At 34.4% G+C, this 27,866-nt stretch overlaps 4 protein-coding genes and 1 pseudogene across 5 annotated transcripts; 4 read left to right on the top strand and 1 right to left on the bottom strand.

Moving 5' to 3' along the window:
• The first annotated feature begins 344 nt into the window (after positions 1-344).
• Positions 345-4,901, top strand: LOC105176704 (Major facilitator superfamily protein). The gene is made up of 7 exons (XM_011099595.3): positions 345-773; positions 1,533-1,660; positions 2,260-2,481; positions 2,751-3,203; positions 3,733-3,930; positions 4,039-4,176; positions 4,370-4,901. Exons 1-7 carry the CDS (start codon positions 693-695, stop codon positions 4,629-4,631), a joined length of 1,482 nt encoding a protein of 493 aa, XP_011097897.1. The 5' UTR covers positions 345-692; the 3' UTR covers positions 4,632-4,901.
• Positions 4,902-9,324: 4,423 nt separating this feature from the next.
• Positions 9,325-12,691, top strand: VPS22 (EAP30/Vps36 family protein). Of its 2 annotated transcripts, XM_011099594.3 has the most exons (7): positions 9,348-9,537; positions 9,634-9,744; positions 10,519-10,654; positions 10,867-11,021; positions 11,644-11,751; positions 12,208-12,297; positions 12,386-12,691. In XM_011099594.3, the coding sequence occupies exons 1-7, from the start codon at positions 9,487-9,489 to the stop codon at positions 12,488-12,490; spliced, it is 756 nt and encodes a 251-aa protein (XP_011097896.1). In that variant the 5' UTR covers positions 9,348-9,486; the 3' UTR covers positions 12,491-12,691. The 2 variants fall into 2 exon arrangements, with proteins under 2 accessions (XP_088733074.1, XP_011097896.1); XM_088876948.1 differs by lacking the exon at positions 10,519-10,654 and having other exon boundaries at positions 9,325-9,537; positions 10,863-11,021.
• Positions 12,692-13,477: 786 nt separating this feature from the next.
• LOC105176702 (fatty acid desaturase 4, chloroplastic pseudogene) lies at positions 13,478-15,010 on the top strand (annotated as a pseudogene).
• Positions 15,011-19,764: 4,754 nt separating this feature from the next.
• LOC105176768 (fatty acid desaturase 4, chloroplastic) lies at positions 19,765-20,802 on the top strand. Its single transcript, XM_011099672.3, has one exon. The coding sequence runs from the start codon at positions 19,877-19,879 to the stop codon at positions 20,645-20,647; it is 771 nt and encodes a 256-aa protein (XP_011097974.1). The 5' UTR covers positions 19,765-19,876; the 3' UTR covers positions 20,648-20,802.
• A 4,120-nt stretch (positions 20,803-24,922) lies between these two features.
• Positions 24,923-25,985, bottom strand: LOC105176767 (fatty acid desaturase 4, chloroplastic). The gene has a single exon (XM_011099671.2). The coding sequence runs from the start codon at positions 25,887-25,889 to the stop codon at positions 25,128-25,130; it is 762 nt and encodes a 253-aa protein (XP_011097973.1). The 5' UTR covers positions 25,890-25,985; the 3' UTR covers positions 24,923-25,127.
• Between the last annotated feature and the right edge of the window lie 1,881 nt (positions 25,986-27,866).

Raw genomic sequence — 27,866 nt, 5'->3', positions numbered from 1 at the left:
GTACAATATCACAACATTTCACACATATATAAATGGTTCAAAGTCAGAAAAATTATATTTTTAATTCCACGTGATAAAATATATTGTATATTTGGTCCCATAATTTACGAGTCGTCACATTAGTGCCATATAATAAATATTATAGCACTTTTGATTCTATATTCCAAGGGACTAAATGTATCACAATTTTATTTTATGGGATCAAAATTAATAATAATTTATCTTATAGAGTTAAATGTGTTAAATCCATAAACTATAGAACACAGAATATAATGCACCTTATCATATTAAACTAAAAGTGCAATTTTTCCTTCAAACTTATAAGAACAAAGCATTCTTAAAACCCCATTTAGACGGTCGTCACAATTGTCAACAAAAGCAGAACAGAAACCGTTGAAGAAAGAAAGAAGAGAATTCCAAGAATCGGTTGCAATTTCATAGAAACAATTACAATAAGAAAAGCAACGTACGGGTAATCGCCCCGAAAGCCCACCACACTTCACTTCTCATCTCAATCTGTGATTACCTTCCGTCTGCACGTCGAAGGAAAACAATGAGTGAAGAGGAAGAATTCTTCAGAATCCATGGGTGAATTTTTTCTCTAGCTCATAACAGCAAGATCATTGGCGGGAGTTTCAGGGCGGTGGGGCTCCAAGCAGATTCACCCATCATCCCTGACGAAAAAGGGGAAAATGATACAGTGGTTGAAGCAATTACGAATCACATTTGGGGCCTCGTTTATATGGCTGGTTTGCTTGATTTACTTCACCCAGGTTCCGTTTTACGCTCCCTTTTCAGCTTTCGCTGTTTCCCCGATTACTTTTCGATTTCTTCCCGGTTGATGGGATTCTCCGTTTCTTTTGAAATGAAGTTGGGGGGTGGGGGGATGATTTTTCGATTTGTTTTTGTAGTTTCTATAAAATGGAGTGATCCTCTAATATCTTGTTGTCTGATGCCTTAGCTTTTATTTCATGTACTGTCATGTTTTTACGATCTTTTTAAATAATTCAGGTTTTTTGTTTAGATCTCATGCGCAGTAGTATTTCCATTTCATGCATGTGTGAGTCACTGCTCAGGAATGCTTTTCTTCTTTTAGATGGATTCTCCAACTTGGGCCCATGTTCTTGATTATCTGTGATCTTTACTAGTCACTATAGTGATGACTAGGTTGAGTCATAGGCACAGCTGCTGCAGGTTGCAATATCCGCAATCTGCCCCATCAAGCTTATTGGTTTCTTGATTCTCGGTGAGTATCTTGCAACAAATTATTTGGTCTGGTATGAGGTGATTGTTCTTTTCGCGGATAAGGGTCTGAATTTTGGCACGGTCGAGGGGAAAAAAAAAAGAAAGTAATATGGGATGTTGTCATCTAGAAGGAATTTTTAAATTTGCATCACATTGAGGCATTGAGCATCTTTTGAACATTTCAGAATGTTTGAGGCATGGCTGTCCTTTTCTTATGTTCTTCGTAGGTTATTTGTTCTGATTTCTAACTCAGCATACTGATTTTTTGCTTGATTCCATGGGACTAGGGTTTCAGATCATTTGTATGGACATCGGTGTCGTACCAGCTGAAAGACAAGCTAAAACTATCGCCCTCAGCATCCCAGTTTGTGACCTCAGTCGCATTTTTCCCATGGAGCATCAAACCATTATATGGGTATGGGTCTAACTGTGTCACCAATGTCATGGTAGCTTTATTTGAAGGTGCAGGTTCTTGTTTGTTTAAAGAAAATAAGTAGTCCATGAATTTGGGTCTCTCAGGTTCTAGTTCAACCATTTTGTTTCATCTATATGAATATGAAGTTTATTTTAGTTGCTATATACCAATTTCATCTGGAAAGAGAAACTTGAGAAAAAAAAGGGAACCATGAAGTCCAATGGCATGGTCTAGGTGTTAGAGCTACGGAGATTTTATGCCTCATTCAACTGCAGTAGTTATTCTGATGGGCAGCACCGGAAAAATCCCAAAATCATTGCTGATTGCTAAAATTAGTAATAAGATGCATATGAAGGTATGTTACTGCTGTCCAGATTACGTTGAGTAGCATTCTGCTTTGGATGTGAAAGATAACTGTGTTATTTATTAAATCAAATTGACTCATTTTTCTGCAACAGTATGGTATAAGCATATTTTTAGATGTTTGTAGCTCAATTCTAATGCATTCAAGTCAATTGATGGATTTAACATTCAATCATTAGGAGTAATGTGTCATTCGTTCTCTGCGATAATGAAGCATGATTTGTATGGCATTGCAGAATCTTATCGGACTGCATACCAATTCGGGGAAGAAAAAGGATCCCTTACTTAGTAATTGCAACATTGCTCTCTCTTTTCCCATGGCTTATTTTAAGCATCGATATATCCTCAAGGAGCTCTAGAGTGCCTTTCATGATTCTTTTGACAGTGCAAAATTTGGGCTCTGCAATGGCTGATGTTGTGATTGATGCCATGATAGCTGAGGCTGTAAGATCTGAGCGGTAAGTCTTCATAATCGAGCATGTGCACCCTCCATTTGGTTGCATGTAGCTTTTTATATTGAGTTTTTAAGATGTCAATTAAAATGTTAAATTGTGAAGTTCATTAATCTCTGGAAATTCATTATGGCTGACAATCATGTCACAGGTGTTTGATTCTCCTGCAAATGCTTGTAGTTCATCTGTCGTTAACTGAAAATACTTTGTTAGTGTTTGTGGTTGGTTTTATCTTCAAGAGCATAAATTAAGGAAATACACTTACCCTTGAACAGGGCTTCTTTCGCTGGTGATCTTCAGTCCATATCCTGGATGGCAATGGCTCTGGGAGGAATCTGTGGCAGTTTATTTGGGGGATATGCTTTAACTAATTTACAAATAGAAGTGATATTTTTACTTTTTTCAGCATTACCAGCCATGCAGCTGCTTTCATGTGGTTTAGTTGAGGAAAGGCTTGCGGGCAGTGAAGTTTCTTCTGAATACTTGAGTTCAGATGGAGGCTCCCGTACAATTAATGGAAGAGGTTTTCATGAAGATAGAATGTCCATTGAGAAGCCTAAACGCAAAATATCAAGGCGAAAGAGGAGCCATAAAAGAGCAAAACAAGGATCAATTACTGAATCTCAGGTTACTGGAGTCCATGGATCCCTTGCTACAAAATGGATTAACTCTTTGAAAATGACCACAGTGTCATTGTTCAGGGCTTTCCGACAGCCGATCATTTTGCGGTAAGTACTTCGACATTTTCACTTGAAATTTGTTGAATATTCTTAGGATGCATCTTCGGTTGATAAAATCACATTTCAAGTCTCCTATATGTAAGTACTTGGTAGACATGCACAAACAAAATGCATCTGCATAAGCATAAATTTATCGCACATTTTTTGAATTATAATGTGCTGTAGAGGACAAATGGTAAACCCCTTAACTGCTGATCCAAGTAGCTTGTCTTAAGATAAAAGGCCGTAGTTGCCAATTATCTATTGGTGAAACTTAATGGTGTTAAATATTAAGAACCAAGCTAAAAGTATATTAATTAGTTACTAGTGGAACTTAGGTTATGGACAATAATGCTTCTATAAATGGAGCGATTTCATAGTTTAATACAACTGAAGCCGTGAAGTTCCTAAGATGTGAATGCATGATATATATGTTTCTGGCCATGTTATGCTTATTTTTTTGTTGTCCATTGTTTCTCGTTGGTGGCATGAATAAACTAATGATTTCTTTCTTATGCTCATACTCTGGGAAATCTAGACCTATGTCCTGGTTTTTCCTGGCACATGTTACTGTCCCAAACATCTCGACTGTCATGTTCTATTACCAGACAGAAGTTCTCAAATTGGAAGCATCCTTCTTGGGCACAGCACGTGTTGTCGGATGGTTCGGCCTCATGCTAGGAACCCTTACCTATAATCGCTACTTGAAGAAAATGAAATTACGTAGGATTCTCCTGTAAGTTGATCTTAGACATCTAATTCTATTGGCTTTTCCAACAAAAGTAAACTTTTGCTCTACATACCTTACACTTTTATTAACCTGTTGCCTCTGAAATTTATTAAGGTTTGCTCATATTGGCTTGTCTTTGTTGAGTCTTCTGGACGTTGCTCTGGTGTCAAGATCAAATCTTTCAGTAGGCATATCTGATAAGGTTATGATGCTTTTCGGATCAGCTCTTTCAGATGGCATCAATCAATTCAAGTATGTGCGATGTTTTTGCCAATTAAAAGTCATTCTTATAGTTGCTTTTAACTGTTACATGGTGATTGCAAATTCATGCTTGCCCAGTTTGTATTATTTGCATTAAACTTACAGAAAATACTGCTCAGATAACAACATTTTAGAAGTGAAAACGGGATCATTGATCTTCAAACATTGCCATTTTTCGTTGCAGGTTTATGCCGTTCCTCATCCTATCAGGACAGCTCTGCCCGCCTGGCATAGAAGGAACGTTGTTTGCACTCTTTATGTCCATTAACAACTTGGGTTCAACACTGGGATCATTCGTAGGCGCTGGACTGGCTTCAATCCTTAACATCTCCTCAGGAAATTTCGACAACCTCCTCTTGGCTGTTATTATCCAAGTTCTCTGCACTTTCTTCCCCATCACCTTCCTATTCTTGATACCAAAAGAAGCTACAGGAATATCAGCATAGAATAGTCTACAGAGACATAACATTCAAATCAAAATTGGCTTTACTAGGTGATAGAACAAACAGAGTTTTTGTCGTCCAATCGACCTTGCTGAGTTGTTATTTTGTCATGACCGGCAATTCAGAGGCAGAGATTAGACTAGGAAAACTGCGGAACTTCTCACCGTATAGTTTCTTTACAGGATATTGTAATCTTGATGGACACAGGTTGATTCGTTATCCTTTCTTATACTATATGATACCAAAGGAATAAAAGTTGCTGCCATTTCATCATCGTTTTATTACTTTCATCTGTACGTATATTTATCACGAACATGAGAGTGAACTGGATACGACGAATGATGATTTGTTTGTGATGTGGTCGAGGTTTTTTTGCTAAGGAATAAATCGGGATTTTACCACGACGGACTTTTACACCAGGTGAAATATTATTTCCGCAAAATGTGTAATAATCAAGAAGGAGGGGTCTTGTCAATGAATAGTAGTCTTCCATTAAAAAATTAGTATTTTGGTATTTATAGGGGTGTTGGAAATCATATGGTGTGATAGGTTTTATGTACTTATGGTGTGCCTCCTATATATCCAATTACTCTTTTGCTCTTATAATTTTATATATTTTTTTACTAATGTATATCATACAGCCCCCCACTCTCGGACGGAATATGAACTTTCTGGTAGAATATTTTGTGCGAAAGTAAATATTTTTCTGAATTGAGTTAACACATGGGAGTGGGTGCACCTCGGTCGTAGGGTGCACCAGGGGGTGCACCTCGAACCTAGCTCGAGGCTGGGGCTGGCGCGGCCGGGGGGGGGGGGGGGGTGCACCAAGTGGAGTGCGGCGCACCAGGCGATGTAATTCGAGCCCTCCTCAAGCTTAGCTTGAGTTTTCAAGTGTTGTGAGGAGGTGCTAATTTTTGCGTCACCTGGGTTTTGAACCCAGGTTAAAAGGGTGGTGAGTAGGAATTCCTACCACTACACCATTAAATATTTTTTAACAATACTTGCTCTCCTTTTCTATTAGTAGGAGTCATTCAGAGTTTATTCATCTCATCCGCTAAATTTTTTCATTTGTCTTGAGAATTTCGACATCATTTTCAAGAGAGACTCCCCATAAATAATTCTTACAAGTGGTGATGGAGCCCCCCAAGACTTTGGAGGAAGTGAAGCGACGTATTTTTTTCTTTTCTGAAGGCGTTGCCTCTTGGGGTGATTTTTTCATCATCCATTAGGTTGAAAATCTTAGGAGGTGACTCGATAGTATTCTATATTCGTAAATGTAGTCGCTACACTTACTCAGTTGTTGTTTTGTTCTCATACGACTTATATTCGTCGAATGTTGCCTCAAGGGATGTTTTTGCCTATGCCCTGGAGTTAGATTTTTACCAACTTCGGAAGGGGGGGCAAAACTTTGCGAGTCCAACATATTTATGTGGGGACATTGCCTCAAGGATTTGATAAGGGGATGTTGCCTCAAAGGATACTTCATGTCCCGGAGTCGGTCTTTTACCAACTTCAAAGGGATGTGAAGTTTCCGGGGCGACATTATTGACGAGGATCTCAATGAAAGTTCCGTTTAGGGGGTCCCGGGGCAATAGCGACTTTTGTCTATATGACAATGACGATTTTTGCCTCTAGGGTCCTCGTGAAACTTCAAGGATCTCTACGCCTAAATTCGTCTCGTTTGTTGGGACTACTACAAGAAAACCAACTTCATTACTTAAACTCCGAAATACAAAGTGTTAGGGAAAATCAAAAGGGGAGAAGGATATGTCGAGCTACTACTCGAGTTTTCTCCTATTACAAGTGACTAGCCAAAAAATATTTTTTTTTTCCGCTACATGAACTTTGAGCTCCTCCTTCATGGCTTGTTGATCGTTTTGAGGTCACAGGATGACTCCTGCGGTGAGATAGTTATCGTCACGAGGAGTTTGCACATTCGGCCCACGGTCAAAATTGCGTCCTTGTGCATAGTGGTTGACATACTCCTTTAAGTGTCCCCGCTGGATCAATTTTTCTATCTCATTCTTCAAGTGATGGCATTCCTCCGTCGTGTGTCCCCTGTCTCGGTGAAAACGACAATATTTGTCGGATTTGAGTCTCTTAGGGTTATCTTTCATCTTTGTCGGCCATTGACTGATTAGCCCTTGCTGTTCCGCCACCATTAATATCTCCCCCCTGGGAGCATTCAAGGGGGTATAGTGAGCAAACCCCGCCGGAGGCACATGCTTGCGTTCCTCTTTCTTTTTCGGCTCTTTTTCCTCTTCTCGACCCTTCCTTTTGCCGCTAAGGGAAGGATCCAAAGCATTAGACTCCTCAATCCGGATGTATTTCTGGGAGCGCACGAGTAAATCTTCCATAGCGCTAGGGGGCTTGCCTGCTATAGACTCTTTGAATCTTCCCGGTTGTAGATTTTGTTGGACAATACTAGCTAACAACTCTTGGTTAACATGAGGAACCTCATGCACTGCATCTACGAACCTTTGCATGAAATCTCTCAGAGTCTCGCCTTCCCTCTGACGGATAGTAAATAGATATGCCGCCGTTTTTGGGACCTTTTTGTTCATGGAGAAGTGGTGCAAGAAACGTTGAACCAATTGCTCGAGGCTAGAAATAGTTCCAGCAGGCAGTTGGTTGAACCAGGCTAATGCGCGTTTTGACAGCGTAGTGCGGAAGACCTTGCAGTAAGCGGCGTCACTTAGATCGTACCAATCAATTTTGGCGTAAAATTTGTCTAAGTGTTCTTGTGGGTCTCCCGTTCCATCATACTCCGACAGATTCGACACCTTAAGACCAGCTGGGAGCGCCTCTGCCCGAATGTTGGAGGCAAATGGGCTCCGTCTTGGAGGTGCCACACCCAACGGCAAGTGGGAATCCTCGGCTCCCCAAGTTGGTGGGGGGCGAAAGATTCTCGATTATGGAGATTCCGATCTTGAGTTTGTGCAACTTTGGGTCTGGAAATCCGACTATTTACTTCCTCTCGCCTCTGCTCCTCCTCCTCGGGAGCCGATGATAGTTCTCGACTTCTACGAGGGGAAGGAGGGGGCGGGTTCACTGGTTGTTGCGCCACAAATTGGGCCACGGCTTGAGCCGCAGCTCGTGTAGACGCGTCTCGTATCAAGGCTAGCAAGGCCTCCTGTGTCAGCTGGATCATCGGTTCTTGGGGTGGAGCCTCCGAGGGGAGCACTCCGGTTGGGGGCACGGCCGAAGATTTTTGATGTGACGAGGGGAGTCCCCCATTGAGGGGTGTTTGCTGGTGTGTTAGGGGGGTTTCCTCCTGAGGAACTGACTGTTCAACAGGGGGGTTCTGTTCCATTCCGCTCGCTTGGGCTTCTCGTATTGCGTCTAGATCGTGTACGTCATGGGCTCGGGACCTGGTGTGCATGCTCAACGTCGAGGTGAAATTTTTCCCCGGCAACGGCGCCAATGATGTGGTCGAGGTTTTTTTGCTAAGGAATAAATCGGGATTTTACCACGACGGACTTTTACACCAGGTGAAATATTGTTTCCGCAAAATGTGTAATAATCAAGAAGGAGGGGTCTTGTCAATGAATAGTAGTCTTCCATTAAAAAATTACGATTTTGGCATTTATAGGGGTGTTGGAAATCATATGGTGTGATAGGTTTTATGTACTTATGGTGTGCCTCCTATATATCCAATTACTCTTTTGCCCTTATAATTTTATATATTTTTTTACTAATGTATATCAGTTTGGTATATAATTTTCTTGAAGTTGAATCAGATCGATATTGCCTAAGTTTAAGTTTAATTATACAAACAACTTCTGTCCTTCAAAAAATATAAGTCCGCTCTATTAGGGGTGTGAATGTAATTTATCTTGGAACTATTCTTGTAATTACAACTACAGTTTCAAAAAGAGTGTGTTTATAATTTTGTAATTACTTGATCATGTATTTTATATGAAGCTAATGTGCCTTAGAAAGTGTTGAAAATAAAAATAAAGGGAATTTATGCTAAAAAGTAAATAACATAAATATACTTCCTAAAATTTTCATATAGTGAAAAATAGAGCAAATTCCATTCAAAAATGAAAACAAAGAAACAAATTAACATATTAATGTTGTTATGTGGTTCATTGAGATGCACCCATCATGTGATTTTGGGGGGTTATTAAGATTTTTTTTTTTTAATTGTGGCTATTTTCTATTTTATTTTTGAATTTCAAAGGTCAATTAGATTTAGACTCATTTCTAAAATTAAAATTACACTTTTTCCCCAAAAAAAAAAGTTCCAAAATTACATTTACACCCCCTAAAAAAGTTCTCCGTTTACACTTAACCCATTCTCGTTAGGGTTTAGATAAAAAATATCGACGTTAATAAAAAAAATTATAGAATTTAATTTTAACCATCATTTAATATTTTCATATAAGTACAAATCCATTACTCAAGAATGTCAAACTAGAGATAATTTATGTAATTATTTTGCTAATATCAACTTTTGCCCTTCAAATCATAACGGAAGGGAATTAAGTGTAAATATAATTTTAATTTTTTTTAAAAAAATATAATTTTTATATTTTTAGATGGGATTTAAGTGTAATTAACGCTTTTAAATGAAAAAAAAAAACATTATGTGGGCTGATTAATTAAAAAGTACATGAGTGGGGTTTGAGAAGCTTGCTCAAGATCTATCAGAGCCAGGTTTCGATCCTGGGACCTGTGGGTTATGGGCCCACCACGCTTCCGCTGCGCCACTCTGATCTGTTGATATTATTCATACCTTAATATCTCATGCGCCTCCGACTTACCATCTCGTGTTCCAAAAGGAAGAGAAGTTTAGCGTGAAGCACCACTCCATTTTCATCGGTCCACTGAACCGAAGAATTGAAGAATCGGAATGAGGCGAAGGCCTGGAATCGGAGGTCTGCAGAACGCCGCTGCTGCTAGGGTTTTTCCTTTCTCTTTCTCGCTATTTATATATTTCTGATGTGCTTGTCCAGTTTCTGTGCCTCTTGTCTTAAGTGTGTTTTATGATGGATTACAGGATCAATATCGGCTGCTCGGAGAAAATGTGGCGAAATTACGGACCGATCTCATGAAAGAGCAGCTCGCTACTTTTCGTTCGCAGCTAGAAGACTTCGCCCGCAAACATAAGGTCTTCTTTCTTTTAAACAATGATTCCTATTTTTCTTCTTAAAAGTTATGTTGCTAGTGTTTCTCAGCATTTTTGTTACCTTTATGTAATGTAGATGTCATTACCTGCATTAACTAAAGAATTAATTAGTGTTTAGTTCAATCGAGCTGGACTTTCACAGATTCATTACCGGGAAATTTGTCTAGAAATTGGTCAGTGAATGAACTTCTTAAAAGAAGCAATTTTTGGTTGTTAAGTGGTTGCTTGTTACGGAATTGTGGATTGAGTGAAACGGAAGCATACTTCGTCTTGCTTTGGATTGAGTATATTTTGCAGCACTAGAACAGAGATATTCTAGTTAGATTTTGTTTGGTTGGGGTGAAAAGTGGAAATATGCGAGGCAGCTAAAGTTTAGGATACATCAGGTGTTGGTTATGCAGTATAATATATGGCGAAGGAAACTAAGATGTATTAGGAATTCCCTATCAGCTCCCTGTCTGTTTTGTCTCTGTCAAGACCGCAGGGGAAAAAGGAAGTATATGCATCAGAAAAGCACCCTTAAGTCAACTTTGTGTCATGCTCAAAGAGAAGAAAATGGTGAATTTATAAGGCAAGCAAAATTTAACTCCCTCCGCGCCTTATTTTCATGGTAACCAACTACAAAGACATTCATGACTACATTCAAGACAAACATAGTTTCCTTGGATATACTTGTTTCCCCCAGTTCCCGCTTCTCGTACCATATAAGCATTAGTTTCTCACATTACGTTTTGTGCTTCCATGTGGCTTGGGCAGAATGACATCCGCAAGAACCCAGCGTTCCGATCGCAATTTCATGAGATGTGTGCCAAAGTTGGAGTGGATCCTCTGGCATCAAACAAGGGTTTTTGGGCTGAGTTGTTGGGCATTGGGGACTTCTATTACGAACTTGGTTGGTACCTGACTTCTCGATTATGCTAGTTTCTCTTGTAATAGGTTGCTACGTTTGGTTTGTTGGTTGCCCGTCACTATCTCATCTTTCGCCTTTTGAAAGGATTTGTTTGTGCTCCCTTGTTTTGTGTTTGAGTTATGCTTCTTCTGATACAGAGGCACTGTTTCATCTTTTTACTTCTAATCAGAAAACTGATCTAATTGTCTAGACAGGAGTGCAAATTGTTGATATTTGCTTAGCCACTAGACCTCACAATGGAGGTTTGATCAGCCTGGAAGAATTATGTAAACTGCTTGGGCAAAGGAGGAGGGGAGCTCGTGAGGCTGTCTCTCAGGATGATTGTTTGCGCGCCATAAGTAAGCTGAAGGTATTATTATGGTCCAGATTTTGAAATCATTGCTATTGCTATGCCTGAGAAGTTGCTGTTAGACTTTCAAGGTTCACTGATGTTGTGGTATAATACACACATGGATGAGAAAATATCAAGTTTGCTAGAAATAACAAGGTTATCTTTAAAATCCTCAGGAACCACCGAACCAGATGTAGTTAGGCGCGTCCAATGGAATACCAATGCTTACATCTTGTACTCTGCAAAGATATGAGTCTGTAGGACCTGTGTTCAACTTCTATTGAAAGGATTCCACGAATAACTGTAACATATTGACTGGTGATCTAATTGTCTTAATATCACTGTTTCACTATCTCGGAAAGGGACGACTATCATGTCAAACTTTGACCTGGGGGAGAGAGTCCTAGAATTTCATTGTTTAGATGTTAGCTTAACCAAGATTTGTTTGTTGTCAGTTTGGTTGTGTATTATCACACGCATGGGTCACATTTTTGTCCATGTGATTTCGGTGCTTGTACTCTTTTCTCAAACTCTCTCCAGGTTTATCATACACATACCTGCTCTTTGTCACTCTCTTATATCTTACTTTTGACTAAGGCTTACGTTTTTGGAAATTTTGACTTGGTTTCCAACTTTCCAGGTACTTGGTAATGGTTTTGAGGTGATTTCTATCGGTAAAAAGAAGCTTGTTAGATCTGTTCCAACGGAATTGAACAAAGACCACAATGAAATATTAGAGCTTGCACAGGTTCCCCCTCATCTATATTTTATGATTTATCTGCAGATGTACATTCTTGAATTTATGAATTTTCTTTTTTATTTATTTTGTAGTGTACAGATTACTTTCTTGAAGCAGTAATTTGGCTACATTCTATTTTCAGTGTTTTACCTTCTTTATGTTTCTGGAAATGGATGTGTGTCCAGACATTCTTGTGGGATACGAATGCATTTTTGAAATGTACAAATGCATGAAGAAGGTAAAGAAGGTCTATATATTTGTACCACAAGAATGTCCAGGCACAAATGCATGTGTATTCAACTTTTGCCGCCGCAAGTGGTTTGATGTAATTTTTTGTAATATCATCTTGTTAGAATGGCTATATAATTATTGCATGTACCTTCATATGATTAGCTTATAAGTCTTGTTTATTTTATGATATGATGTTCTTTTTTTTCTAAAAAGAATTCTATATACTGTTACTAGGTTCAAGGCTTTGTGACAGTTGATGAAGTTCAGAGACGGCTCTCTTGGTCTTCTGGACGTGCAACAGATGCCCTTGAGACTTTATTAGAAGTAAGTTATTGCTGCTACCTCTTCTATTTACAGTCTTTGAATTTTGAGCAAGCACAGTGAGCTCCTATACCTCTGTTGGATAATACAGGAAGGCCTTGCCATGATCGATGATGGTCACAAGGATGGTAAGCGCCGGTATTGGTTTCCCTGCGTATCGTCCGTCTCCTCATACACAGGAACAGATGCTGCTTAAGGTTTCTTCATCTCGATATCTTGTGTTATTGTGCATAAACATATGATGTCTTGAAATCGACTGTCATAAAATACATTTGCACGTTTCAGTTTTGATTTTATCAGCAATGTCTGCGGGAAATATTACTTTCGACTATCCTTATAATCAGCAAGGTTACTCTTTGTATGTTGATTTAGTAAATGAATTAAGCTTCCTCTTTCATATTATTAGTGAAAAGCATGTTGTTATGTCTTAATATTGTCATTGACATCCCATCGCAAACATATGGGTTAGACAAGTCTTGAATCAAACTCTAGTTTTAAGTATACATCCTAACGTTAGGAAATAATTATGATACTATCAGAAAGTACCATTTCAGCAAAAAAGATCAAGTAGCTAGGACATGGGCGGCCACATTCTAAGCAGAGCAGCAAAAATGGGCAAACTTTTTTGTAGTTGATTCAAAGTTCAAACTGCAAATTGATTAATTTGTCATTTAATTGATAACAGTTAGATAGGAAAGTACAGCCCGAGGTAGGTTTGGTTCACCGAATTAATCACATGACTACTATATTGTTGTACAATTCAAAAAGAGTTAAAGAAGAGTTGTCTATAATGAAGGATTCCATTACACTTTTTATTTGCAGTTAAATCAAAGTGACATTATGATTAATTCATTTATTTTAGAATTAATTACGTTTAGACTCTTTTGAAAATGTAAAATTACATTTTTTCTCTCAAAAGTTTCAAAATTATATTTACACTCCTAAAATTCAATGTTTAAATTTGATCTCCTTTCGTTAGGATTTCAACGAAAAATTACTGATGTTAGAAAAAAAAATTATATAATTTTTCAATTTTGTCCCCCATTTAATGTTCATATGTAATTTGTACTTATAAGAGGAAAAATGTGAAGATGTTAGCTTTACTCCACATATATATATATATATATTATAATATATATATCCCTTTATAGAGATACATGAAAATGTTAAATGATGGATAAAATTGAAAATTTATATAATGTTTTATTCTTTTGTTAGTATTTTCCATTCGAAATCCTAATGGAAGGGAGTCAAGTGTACATAAAGAAATTTTAGAGAGGGTTTAAGTGTAATTTTAATTTTTTTAAAAAAAATTCATATTTCTAGAAAGGTTTAAGTTTAATAGATCTTTTATTTTAATTAGATTTCCATCACATTACCGTTGGCTTAACACACCTCTCAATAAGGGAGATATTGTGGTTCAAACCCAGTTACCTCCTCCTACCCCTGTTGTAATATTTTTAAAAGAAAAAGTTAATTTCATTTTGTTTTTGATCGCTTATTCAATATCTTATTTTTCTTCTCTTTATTTAATAAAATGAAAATAACAAAAATTTTAGAGCAAAACACACGTTAAATATGCTATGATAAATATATATAATTGATCACTTTTATTAAATTGTACATCAATCACACAATAAATATATTGTAATTTGCCTTATAATTAATTCACATTTGACAAATATTAAGTCTGAACTAGAATTTCTCCAAATCACCTTTACTCTTCTTATATATATTAGAGCTGTAAACCATTTCTTGTTCAACCCCAAAACCTTTCTCTTTTTCCCTTCAAGAATTTTTAAAATAAAAATTAATTTTCTAAATTATGGATTTCCACATGGCTTCCATAATTAAGCCATTGGATCACGAAGATCAAGAAAGCCAGCAAGTCTCCACCTGGGCTCACCGTGCATGCTTCGCCGGTGGCTGCGCCTCCGTGCTGATTTCCGTGCTCAAGTCCTTGTTATTACTCACCGCCGGTGGTTCATGGCTATGGCTTTGCCAAATGTTAGCTGCCTTGATCGGGTATGCGGCGGCAGAATTGGCTTCCGGAGTCTACCACTGGGCCATCGACAATTATGGCAGCGCCGTAACTCCCTTTTTCGGGTGGCAAATCGAGGAGTTTCAAGTCCATCACCAGCGGCTCGGAGACAGCTCGCGGACCTTTACATTCAGGCGGCTGCTGTGACCGCCGTTCATTCTCCCATAAACATGTTTTGCAATGACCCGTTTCTGCTAGGGTGTATGGGTGTTTTCTCCAGTTGCATGATGTTCAGCCAGCAGTTTCACGCATGGTCTCACACTCCAAAATGGAAGCTGCCGCCGCTGGTGGTGGCGCTTCAGGGCGCTGGAATCATCTTGGGAAGGGCTGAGCACGCGGCGCACCACCGGCCTCCTTACAACAGTAATTACTGTATTGTCAGCGGAGTTTTAAATAGGTTTCTGGACAAGTTCAAGTTCTTCTTGGCGTTGGAGGTGGTGGTTTTCCGGGTGGTCGGGGTCTGGCCGCGGTCGTGGGGCGAGCCCAACTCCGACTAAAACCAAGGGACCAACTCTCCAGGATTTATTAATCATCCTGACCTTGATTAATAATTCAGTATTGGTGGTCGGAGAATAATCAATGAATGTACATAATATAATAACGCATATAAACACAAATTTTATTACAACATTAAAAAGAATTATATGTTATGCGATTGAATGAATATAAATAAAGCAGTCAGTTAATGCTTATCATGTGGGAGTTTCGGATTGGATTTTTTATTTCAAATTCTATTGTGTTTTTTATTTCATTTAATATGTAGTTGTTATGTGTAGATAATATTTTCTTAAATAAAATAGATAAAGTCATCTTTATACATGTAGTGCGTATATGTTAAAAAAGATGGGAGATGTAAAACAATTTGAAATAAAAAAAATCGAACCCAAGTAACGGGTATTGCCTGCAGAATTATTAGCCCTTTATTCTTTCCCAACCATGTTTTCTCATATCTATCTCGAGTGATATCTTCGGCACTATCTCTAAAATTTTCAAAACAAAAGTGAAAAGTAAAAACGAGTTGCAACATTAGATATGTTCTTGGACTGTTTGTAAGATGGCCCAAAACAAATGTAATGTATGAGGAAAATTATTTTTTACTGATGGAAAATTTTGGTTTGGAATCTAATTCGATTGAATTTGAACCAATCATATGGCGAGTGCAAAATACTTTTTATATAATTGATGTACGATTAAAAAAGATGATCAATTATATAATACATGTATCACATTTACTTTATAATTAATTTGACAACTAACGAAGAGTTGTTTTTGAATACTATATGAAAATATCTCAGCCCATCTTCTGTTGTTTTTCCTTGTTTAATTAATTTATTGACGTGGTGGAAATTGTCTGAATCTATACTATTTACTAAATGCAAGACAAATAACTTTTGTTGTAACTATGTATTTTTACCAAAATACCTTTAAATAACTTTTTTTTGGGGGTTAAATAACCATTTCTTTAAAAAAAATTATTAATACTATCGAATCATGAATGCTAAAAGTTAATAAAAATTATTTAAAAAATTGACTTTTGTCTGAACCAGTTGTAGAAAATATGTCATTGCAGGTAAGTTTTGCAACGATCATTTTCCGTCGCAAAGTAAATATGACATCAGTCTGTATTTGCATGATCTGCCGTTGGATTGTTCGGTTTGAATGGCCTAATAGAGAGTGGTTACGGGACGTTGAGTGGGCTGCAAGGAAATGGAGAGGAAAACATATGATTAACTTGGCTTATCGTACACTTCTGGCTGCTTGCATTTACCACATTTGGCGCGAACGAAATTTGAGACGCTTTGAGCATACAGAGCGATCATTGAATATAATAGCCACTATTATTGTAGAAGATATTAGACAGAGGATTATCAGTGTTAATTTATCTCGTTCTGTTAGTTCATGTGCGTTATATAGATTATGGCGTATCCCTTGGCCTGTCGAAGGAGAAATCACCAGTTGAGCACTTTTGTACTGTACGATCTTGTTTTATTAATGAAATTTATATTTACCCAAAAAAAAAAATTCTATCTCAAACTTATTTTATTTCATTTTAAACAGTTGCATGTAAAAAAAAAAAGAATTGGATCTTACAAAAAAAAATCCGTCGCAAATATTTTGCAATGGATCTCTTGTGATTTTCATATATCTTTTCATCTTCCGTTGCAAATTTTTAGAATTGCTTCAATTGCATCATATCTCAAAGATACAATTTTGCATGGTCCAACAATTTAATTCAAAAGAAAAATTAAATGTTTAAGATAAGACTATAAATTTATATTTCAAACTTTAACATTTCGATATTACAACTGTAAAATTTTAAATTTTCAAACTTTTGACATCTCGATATCACTAAAATTGGATCTAGTCATACGATAGACCCTTTTAAATAGATCTCAAAATGTCATTTGTTTCTCAATCCGTTGTGTTTTTAAATTTTACAATTAGACTTGTCAATGAACGGATTTTACTATACTTGGACTCATACACAATGATGCCCGTAATCTGCTGTGACATATTTTTAACTATAAACCAATATTATTACGAAGTTTTTTTTTCGCAAGTTTTTGTAATTAAGGATGTTGTTATCATAATACATTAGTATTTGTTGAACTTATTTTCAATTGTAACAGTCACATATAATGTTTTTGTCACAACTCAACTTGTAAAAAGAATTATCACTTATAATAAGTACTATTTTCTATTTTCATCAAAAATTGATTAGCAATTTAGTCCATAAATTTATTAATCTTGTGAATTGAGGATTATTCGTTGCCATTTTCAAAATTCCCAATTTTACGCTTTCACATAATGTACACTTGGAAAAGCCCAATGAGTTTTGAAACTCTGGCGAGAAAAATTCCCAATCCAAGAAAATCCATAAGTTGGTGGACTGAATTGTCAAATCAACACAGGACGAAATTTCTAATCAAAAGGAACTTCATCTTCTGGAGTGAAAGCAATGAGTTATTATTTTTTTAATAAATCGATTACATTTATCAATATCAAATACTTATATCTAACAACTATCGACAATTATAATAATCATAAACTAATCATCAACACCATATAATTATGTATACCTAATCAACGACTATTGTTATAGGAGAATGAAACCTACTACGAGAATAGAATAACATTACATATAATGGTGGGGTTTGAACTCATGACCTTAAAGTAGTGTTATGATACCAAAACTTTTATTTAAAAATCGATACTTACCCTCATGCTTTTTGGGCTCCCTTAACAACCTGCTAACGGTTTTGTTAATTATCGAACGAAAAATGCATGTGAGGACTAAAATTAAAAATTTCTGGAGTTATAGGATACAAAATGAGAAAATAATAACAAATGGTAATAAATTGAAAAAAGAACACTAAACTAATTAAATTGCAATTTCTCCCTTATATGTGTTCCCCTAACTACACTACAAACCCTAATTACTACACACTCGCACACATATTGGATAAACAAATTTTGACTAAAAAACACATATAAAATTCTACCCTGTAATTTCAATTAAAATGCACTTCTAAAATTAAGAAATAGATCTAAATAATATTTTTTTAAAAAATAGTGTAAATTACATTAACCTCCCCTGATATTTGATACAATCACAAATCTCCCCTCATGTTTTAGAAATTACAAGCACCCCTGATATATGACATAATTATATAATTTTTGGACGGTAAAGATATGAAAATGCCAACTTACATTTGGTGAAATTTTATTTTTTGAAAAAGACATAAAAACAGAATTAATGTTGGATGGATATTATTATAACATATATATATATATATTAAAAATATATAAAATTTTAATTTAGAGTCCAAAAGGGCATTTTTTATCATTGAATGCATAATTTGGATGAAACCCTACTTGATGCTAGCAAATTGAGTCAGCTATCGAGCAAACATTATTATCAGTGGTATTCTCGGCATAATTTCTCAAATAATAAGAGAATATTTGTAATTATATCAAATATCAAATGAGTTCGTGATAATTAATTTACCAAAAAAAAAATTATAATTTCCAACAAAAAGTCAAGTGAGGGAGAAGGGTAGGAATTGAATTGGGATTACTTATTTTACTGTAAATAGATGTGCAATTGAAGTTGTTATGGAAGGAGGCAGTTGACACTAAAGGGCCACCCATTTAATTTTCCATTTAATTACCAACTGTCTCTGCCCTCCATAAATTACACACACACACATATATGTATATATGACCACATTCTAAACAAAGCAACAAAAATGCACTAAACAATCATAATTTTAATTTTGTATTTTATTCAAAAGCATTCCGCTTACGCTGCAATAACAAGTTTGAGATCATGGATTTGAGTTCTACCAGATCAGTACATTTAACTAATTCTATGTTAATTTATTCTAATGATCGAATCGATGTACTGATCATTTTTATTGAGATTGATGTAATTGTTACGTTTTTAATCTCATACGATAGGGGGTTTAAAAATGAAATTTTCAAATGGTCCCAAAATTAAAAAAACTCGATACATTTAATTTCTCATGCTTTACTGAATTTTCAAAATGATCCTAAAATTGAGAAAACTCGATACATTTAATTCTTTGCTTTATGAAATTTACGGGTCTAAATATGTCGGGTTTCTTTTGTCTTATATTTTAGAATAATTTTAAAAATTATATAAAATAAAAAATTTAAAAATATTAAACTTCTATTTATAAGATTAAAAATATAATTTTATCAAGTATATATGTAATCACCATTTCTGTGAATAGTCAAGACATTCTGATCAATTTATTTATTGTGATGAATTAATACGCACTTCTTCCATCCAACACAGCCACGCCTTTGTTATTATTTTATTCCAATTTTTATATTTCCTCTCGAATTTTTTGGTTAGATATTCACGATTTCTACTCATCACTTCGAATCTTTTAATTTAATTTAAATTATCACAACATTTAAAACATAATTTATATATATGTAATGGATATTAAATAATAACATAAAATGAATCGTAATAGGAAGTCTTTTTTCCTTTTTAAAATTAGATTTCACTTCATCGAATAAGTCTGTCGCGTTCGTAAGTAACTGCTTCATCGAATAAGTTTATCGCGTTCGTAAGTAACTGTACTGCAGTTTTCTCAAATTATACGTCAATTGTATAACAAGTAGAATGCATGAATAAGTTATAAGTACGTGCAAAAAGAACAAAATTGGGATAACAATCTTAATTCTATACGATTTTTTTTGTATTATTTCGTCCGATAATTTAAATGTTTTTGCATATTTTGCTAAAATGACTGGAAAAAAAGTACACCCAATTAAATTGATACAGAACTAAAATTATCAAAATTATAAAATAAAATTAAAATAAATTCGTACAGAACTAAAATTGTCGGGCTGGTATCTTACTTACAAGAATAATAAATAGGTCTCATCCATTTCTAGCTTCTCCAACCTTCAAAACTTGTGTGCTTTTCTCTCCCTTTCTCTTTCTTCCTTGAAATTCAAGAATTAAAATATAATTATCATTTTAAAGCAAGAAAATAAATCTGTATGGCTGCACTGAGAGAGCTTCAACACCAAAACTCACCCCAAAATCACCCATCACAATACGAAAGCTGGCAAATCTCCACCTGGCCTCACCGTGCATGCTTTGCCGGCGGCTGCGCCACCGTGCTGATTTCCCTGCTCAAATGTCTACTACTTACTGTCGGTGGTGCGCGGCCATGGATGGAGCCCGTGTTCGCCGCCTTGATAGCGTACGTGGCGGCGGACTTAGTCACCGGGATCTACCACTGGGCCATCGACAATTACGGCGGAGCTGAAACTCCGGTTTTCGGGTCCCAAATCGAGGCGTTCCTAAGCCACCACCAGCATCCGTCGGCGATAACTCGCAGACAGCTAGCTAACAATCTCTACATCCCGTCGGCCGCCGTGACGGTCGTTTTCTCCCCGGTAAACGTCGTTTCCGCTGACCCGGCTTTGCTAGGGTTTGCTGGCGTCTTCGCCGGTTGCATAATGTTCAGCCAGCAGTTTCATGCATGGGCTCACACCCCAAAAGGGAAGCTCCCCCCGCTGGTAGCGGCGATTCAAGGCGCCGGAATCATTGTGGGTAGGGCTCAGCACGCGGCGCACCACCGGCCCCCTTACAACAGCAATTACTGCATCGTGAGCGGAGTTTGGAACAGGTTTCTGGACAAGTCCAAGTTCTTCGTGGCGGCGGAGGTGGCGGTGTTCCGGGTGTTCGGCGTCCGGCCGCGGTCGTGGAGCGAGCCTATCTCTGACCGGAAGCTGCAGGAGGGAGGGATTAATTATCATAATTAATTTAAGTGATTTAAAGTTAAATATATATATATAATTAATTACTAATGCTTTAATTTATTTCATGAGAATGTGATATATTTTTCATAATATATTCATATTATATATAAATGTAATCAAATTGTAGTGAATTAATTAATGACCAATATTCATATTAATTAATTCCATGCATATTTGATAAATATTTTTGTATGTTCGTATTTTTAAATATATAATATAAATAAATTGATTATTTGTATTATAAGACTTTTATATTTTCTAAATTAATTCTAATCATATTATTAAAAGGATGAATAAAGATAAAAATAGTAAATAGTGGGACACATATCTATTTATATATATATATATATATATAAGAGTGACTTTTGAAAAATATACTAAATTACGAGAGAACATCAATGTCATGTCCTTGAAAATTTCTAACCTATGCTAAGTTGGATCGAAATAAATCAATTACAAATAAATAAGATATATTTATTATATAATTTTTTTTAAATTATACATCAATCACACAATAAATATATATAATATCAATCTCACTTCTTGTACTTGATATATATCTCCATTGTCACCATTAATCGCTTTGGTACCAATCATCAAATCACATTCAAATTTTATTATATCTTTCGTTTCATTTAATGTATCCGTGTGTTGCGTATATTATTTTTTATACATAAAATAAATGGAATAAATTTTCCACTGGTGATGTGTATATATTAATTGAAATAAAATATGTAAGGTGTAGGAATGTAAAATTTATTGTTAATTATATATTGATATGTGCAAAATATTATTTAATTAATTTTATTTTTTATATAAAATAAAATACTAATTGATGGATAACTAAATATTGTCACGAAGTATTTAGGACAATTTAAATCTCGTTCGGCCAACAAACGCTAATGATTTGATAATTCGAAATCGTTCTTGTGATTAAGGAAACGAATGTCAAATATATATGAATCATACCATTTTATTAAGTAAATATGACAAAATCTTACATTTCGTTCTTTGATTTTATCCTCTATTAGATTTGATCCTGTAAGTAAGCCTATAAACTAATTAATCTTGTAAGTTTGCAAAATGATGAAATTAAGTCCGATTTAAGATTTTTTTGTTAATTCTTCGAAGTGAAAAAGGAGATTTCTTTCCTCCAAAATATATTCTATATGGCTTCCAAGTCTAAAATTTTCAAAAATTTATACAACTCAACTGCCATGTCACCTTTTTCGGACAAAAGTACAAATTCCCGACCACCAGAGGGCTATTTGTCATCATTTTTCAAACTTACAGGACTAATTAGTTAATGGACATATATTTAAAGGACTAAATCTAACAGAGGTAAAATTAAAGGACAAAAAAAAAATCCCTTATAAATATGAGTGTTTTTTCAACAATGGCTGACCACAACTCAGCACACAGGTAAAGATACATAAATATACAAGTGAAGAGACAAGAAAACACAACTCAAGATATAAATGAACGTACAAGCAAGGGAAGTTCTAAAATTCTCTTTAGCACTAATCAAGGAAATTCATAGTATTCAAAGTAAAAGTCAAGGCGTTCGGCGCAAAATTAAATCATTCAGGTTGAACGGCTTGTTCGCGATTGTGGTGCAAAACCTACATATTAACGTTATTGAATCACAAATCAAAATTTGCGGAAGATCAAAAGCTGACCACACCAAGAAATACACAAATTCAAGACAAACATTCCAAATTTATATCGTTTTAATTCATTAACGTCGTTGAAGGTTGAAATCAATATCGAAGAAAACATCAAAATTCCTCAAATAGAAATAGATTGCACGCATAAAATAAAGAATCAAAGGTTTCAAACAAAAATATTGTACCCATTAATAAATTCATCTACAATATTTTCTTGTTCCAATAAATTCACAAACACAAAAATTTTCATTACAACATAACTTGAAATAGAAAATCCAGTCAGCAAATCTTAATTTGAGGTTGCTTTTTCCGATAAACATTGATTACAATTTTTGATGTTATCTATATCGATTTATGGAAGTAGTCGGTTTGGCCCGAAACCTAACTACGTGCCTATGATATCGTCAGGAAATTTGATGATTTGATATGATGCTTCTGGATGCGTTTTTAATTAATATATGAAGTAGTAAACATTAAGAAAATATAAAAATATTCAAAGTCGCCTATCAAATTTTAATTCAATAGAATTTCATCAAATATAAATAAATTATATGAAAATAAAATTTTACTTACTAAGTATTCGATGTACGTGAAAATATTATTCAAATTAAATTCAATCAATATCAAATAATTGCCGACTTATTTATAAGATTTTAACAAATTTCTTCAAAATAATTATAATTTTCACGTACTAACATCTTATAAGCTTTATAATTTAATTTATCCAAATAATTTATGAACATATTTTTAAAATAATATAAACTCTTAAAACATTTTATGAGATATACGAGCTTATGAGATCTTTTAAATAAATTTAGCCAAATACCGGCTTACTATCGCAAGAAAAACAAAGGCTAGCTACGTAAGAATTAAAATATAAATCAAAATACACATTTAGCCTCACCAAACATCTAGACAAGAATTCAAATCTATATCATAAATATAGCAATAGTCGACTTAAACCATTAAAGTACTACCCTAAAAAATTAAAGGACGGAAACTCTAAATAACCTAATTTATAGGACCAAAATTGCATTAATCATTTGAATAATTATATTGAAACTTTTATTTTCTTCCCCAATTTAGAATCTTAGATTGTTATTTATATATATTAGAATAAAATTACAATATTGATCATAGTGATTGGTTTATATACCTTTTCATAAACTCTTGTGCATTTCATTTAATTTTTATTTTAAAATTTATCTTTTTTTTCTTAGCATCTTTAATTACAAATATGTGGCTCTTAAGCATAAAATTTGATCAAAGTTGACCCAAAAAAAAAATTTGAAAAATTTTAGCCCGAACCTCGTTTGCCCGAACCCATTTTATTTTTAATTTTGAGGGGATATAAATGTGCAAAATAGCCAAATTTTAGGGGGTTGTCATGCCATTTAACCTTATTTTAATCATGCGAGTATTATTAATATAGAATTTATTTATTTGTTGTGTTATTAGTCAATGCATAATTTATTAATATATATTAAATATTTATTGTAGAAAAGAAAAACAATCTAGTGGAATAGGGGGGGTGGAGATCTAATTAGCCCCTAACATCTACTTCCCTATGCCATATATGTTAATTTCGCCAGTTGCGTATGGGATTTAAGTTTGAATTAATTAGGAAAAAATCCATTCTAATAAAGTAAACATGCTTTATAAGAAATTAATATGATTCATTTTGTCATAATTAATAATCATAGTAAAAATTGAATATTTGCGATCAATACTAATTAATCATAATTGCATAACAATCATTAATTTTTTTCTTTTTCTTTTTTTTATGCCATAATTAAAATCATAACAAATATTGATTAATCGTCATCAAAATTTAAAGTCTCGCATTTGATTAGGTCGATTATAGTAAACACTTTTGAAAGTTCTTTTATTATTTTTTTTTATAAAAATAACACTTTCGATAGCCTATTGTTTTGTTTTTTTTTAACTTTTTCTAGTAATTTTGTTTTTTTTTTAGAACTACTCAAAAATACTTATTTTTTGATTTTTCAATTTTTCGGATGTTAAAAGCCCTAATTATAAAATATCACATGAAAAACATATGCATTTTTCTGATAAGAATGATCAACTCAGACGATTTTGGACTCTTATGTTGATGCTAAATGTTTTTTTTTTAAAATCTTGTAAGAAAAGATGAGTTGAACTTATTTTAATTTTTTTTAAGAACTTATAAGATTTTAAAATTCTTATTCTTTGAAATTTCATAAATTTTTTAAAATAATAAATTAAATAATTTTATAAAGTTTATAAAAACTCCAATACCTTATTTGATGTTTTAAAAAGTTTATAATATCGTCACGACACCTTGACGTAATTAAGTCAAAATATAGATTTGTAGACAAGCAATAAATAAGATGTACAAAACCTCATAATAGATACACTATTCGTACCTAACCTTCTAAAACGGGATGCAGTGCTATGACGAAGGCGAAAGATCTTCTGTCCCGTTTGCACGTTGAGAAACGATTAATTTTCTCATTCACTAACGGTTATTTTTTACACAATAATTATAATTTAAAATAATATTTTATTATAATTATATTCCTTTTAATTTTATATTTTTTTATATTATTCTTTATAAATATAAAAAATATCAGAGAAAAGATAAAATTAAAAATTTATATAATTTTTTTATGAGACGATAACACTAATGTTTAATTCATAGTAGTAATTATATGATATCCTTAAAATTATTCGCAAGTGCACATCTCTTACATTACATATTCAGGAAAAGTAGTAGAGATCAATTATCTAATCCCTAATTGTAATTAATTTAAATTAATCAAGAAACGGGGTTCTCAGTCCTGATTCCTCGGCGTCCACTCAGAGTTCGGCTCCGCCCACGACCGCGGCCTCACTCCGATCACACGGAACAGCGCCACCTCCATGGCAACAAGAACCTTCCACTCATCCAAAACCCTGTTCCAAATCCCACTCACCGTGCAGTAATTGCTGTTATACGGGGGGCGGTGGTGCGCGTTGTGGTGGGACAACCGCAGGATAATCCCGGCGTCCTGAAGCGCCGCCACGACCGGCGGAAGCTTCCTTCTGGGGGTATGTGCCCACGCGTGGAACTTCAGGCTGAACATGCCACACCCGGCGAATACGCCGACGAACCCGAGGAAAATCGGGTCGCTGGAAACCACGTTTATGGGCAGAACGGCGACGGTGACGACACCCGCCAGAGTGTAGAGAATGCCGGCGGTATCGCACTTGGTGATCGCCGACGGGTGCTGGTGGTGAGCCCGGAACGACTCGATTTGGGACCCGAAAACAGGAGTCTCCGCACTGCCGTAGTTGTCGACGGCCCAGTGGTAGATTCCGGAGCCGAGGTCCGCCAGATGGTAACCTAGTACGGCAGCCAGCGTGAGCTGTAGCCATGTCCACGCATCGGCGGGCTCTCCGGCGGCGATTATGAGCATGGACTTGGCGAGAGAAATGAGGACGGTGGCGCAGCCGGCAGCGAACCAGGCGCGGTGAGCCCATGTGGCCTTGTACCAGCTTTCATCGTCAATGGTTGAAAGGCTGTTAATCTTGTGGTGAAGCATTGTTTCAGACATTATCAGAGGAACAATCGGTTTTTTCCTTGGAAATTAATGATTAAAGAACTGATGATGAACAGAAGTCGCAAGGAATATGAACAAGGACAAGCTTTATATTATATATATATATATAGGACTCTTTTCTTGCATTAATTATTTATACTGTCAAGAACATTTTTAAGTAACTGAATTACTGGTCCGATCGATTCGATGGATTGCGAAAAATCAATTGTTTTCAACTATAATATGTACTACTTAGTATTTTATTTTGTCCTAATTTAATTTTTTTTATTTAAAAATAATTACATCGTTCTTCTTTTAAATGTGATATACTTGCATAATTATGTGATTTAAAAAATTATATTTAAAACACTTGATGTTTGTAATCAAAATTCGTCGAATTTGCTGATATTAAAAGAAAAAAATTGAATATATTTACCCCAATTGACTTATTAGTACTGATTTATTGTAGTCGAACAAATCTTTTTTAACCAAACTACACTTATAGGGTGAAGACATGACTCCTTATATGCATTAGTGTGTGAAGATCACTCGGTGATAAATATGAATTTTTACTCAAATTTGTTAATATCAGCAAATTAGATAAATTTTAACAGACCAATCTATTTGTTGAACAAAAATAAGCGCCAATCGTATTAAATGTAATTTTCTAAATCACAGATCATTTACGTATAATTATATCAAATTTTTAAAAAATACAGTGTAGTTATCCCTTTTATTTATAATTAACATTTCCAACATACTTCTAAAATCAGATACGTATCTGGAAGAGTATTTTGCAGAAGATACACTATAAATCAAATAAATAAATAAATAATACATTATCATGATCTTAGTAATATAGATATATTATGGAAACCCGTGTTCCATGTATTTCAGAGTTGTCTAGAATTTATTTAAAAAATATTATAAGTTCGTACATATAATAAAATATTGGATTTTATTTGAAAATTAAATTCAATAAAATATTTAAATAAAATAAAATTATGTCAGTAATGATAAATTTATAATTAATTTAAAATAATTTGTTAAAATTTTAAAAGTAAATTAGCAGCTCCTTACATCTTTCTTAAAGAGTTTATAAGTGTTTAACATTTTATTTTTAGACTTTTTTTGGTTATATGAAAGCGCTAAATTATTATTATTTGAAATAAATCGATTACAATCATTCATGTCGAATATTTATGTCTAACAAAAACGACTACAACAATCATACAGTAATCAATAGTATCATATAAATTATATTTAAACAATACCTACTATTACAATAGAATAACATCTCATGCATTAACGGGGGTTTGAACCCATGTCTCTAAGGGGTGATGGGGCGTCAACTTCACTAACTGAGTTGGGCCGCATTTGACTTATGTTTAGAACTTGTTAGTTATTTTATTAAAAAGTTTATCAAATATTTTGTAATATTTTATAAGCTCCCGAACATTTTATGATATTTTGCATATTCAACTTCTTGAAAATATTCAATTTTAGCTCAACACGCAAAACATTATTGCATATATATTCGACCCGACATGTCAAACATATTAAATATATACAATATTAATTAGATAAAAATTAAATAATTATTGTATTCTTGAAAATATTTATCACAACCACAACAAAAAGAAAAATGCAATTAAGTGGGGGACTTTGGGAAGTTTTATATTTCTCATTTTTTGTATGTAGTCTAAAACTTTAGAAAATTGGGTTCAAATTCTAACACAAGATTCTTTATTAATTAATTTACTTCTGATAGTAATATAATTATTAGTATTATTTAATTATTTATAAATAATAAACTAATTGTTATAATTGGCAAAGATTAATGTTTATGGTGATATATATTTTAGTGGTTATAATAGTTAATAAATTATATATGATTCACTAGAAAAGAAAATAATTCACCATCCAGCAAATTCCAATCTTCTTATTTATGATAATTAATTTGGGTAAATTACAACGAACTCCTCTAAAATT

The sequence above is a fragment of the Sesamum indicum genome, linkage group LG13 (genome assembly GCF_026168435.1).
Source record: "Sesamum indicum cultivar Baizhima isolate 11 linkage group LG13, ASM2616843v1, whole genome shotgun sequence".
Lineage (NCBI taxonomy): Eukaryota > Viridiplantae > Streptophyta > Magnoliopsida > Lamiales > Pedaliaceae > Sesamum > Sesamum indicum.
This window is presented reverse-complemented; position numbering and strand designations above follow the sequence as displayed.

Bases quoted from the DNA above. Each gene is read 5' to 3' on its own strand.
- LOC105176704 (XM_011099595.3), top strand. From the start codon at position 693: ATGATACAGTGGTTGAAGCAATTACGAATCACATTTGGGGCCTCGTTT. The intron at 774-1,532 runs GTTCCGTTTTAC...CCATGGGACTAG, and splicing joins GCTTGATTTACTTCACCCAG to GGTTTCAGATCATTTGTATG. The intron at 3,931-4,038 runs GTAAGTTGATCT...AAATTTATTAAG, and splicing joins AAATTACGTAGGATTCTCCT to GTTTGCTCATATTGGCTTGT.
- VPS22 (XM_011099594.3), top strand. From the start codon at position 9,487: ATGAGGCGAAGGCCTGGAATCGGAGGTCTGCAGAACGCCGCTGCTGCT. The intron at 9,745-10,518 runs GTCTTCTTTCTT...TGGCTTGGGCAG, and splicing joins ACTTCGCCCGCAAACATAAG to AATGACATCCGCAAGAACCC. The intron at 10,655-10,866 runs GTTGGTACCTGA...TTGTCTAGACAG, and splicing joins GGACTTCTATTACGAACTTG to GAGTGCAAATTGTTGATATT.
- LOC105176768 (XM_011099672.3), top strand. From the start codon at position 19,877: ATGGCTGCACTGAGAGAGCTTCAACACCAAAACTCACCCCAAAATCAC.
- LOC105176767 (XM_011099671.2), bottom strand. From the start codon at position 25,889: ATGTCTGAAACAATGCTTCACCACAAGATTAACAGCCTTTCAACCATT.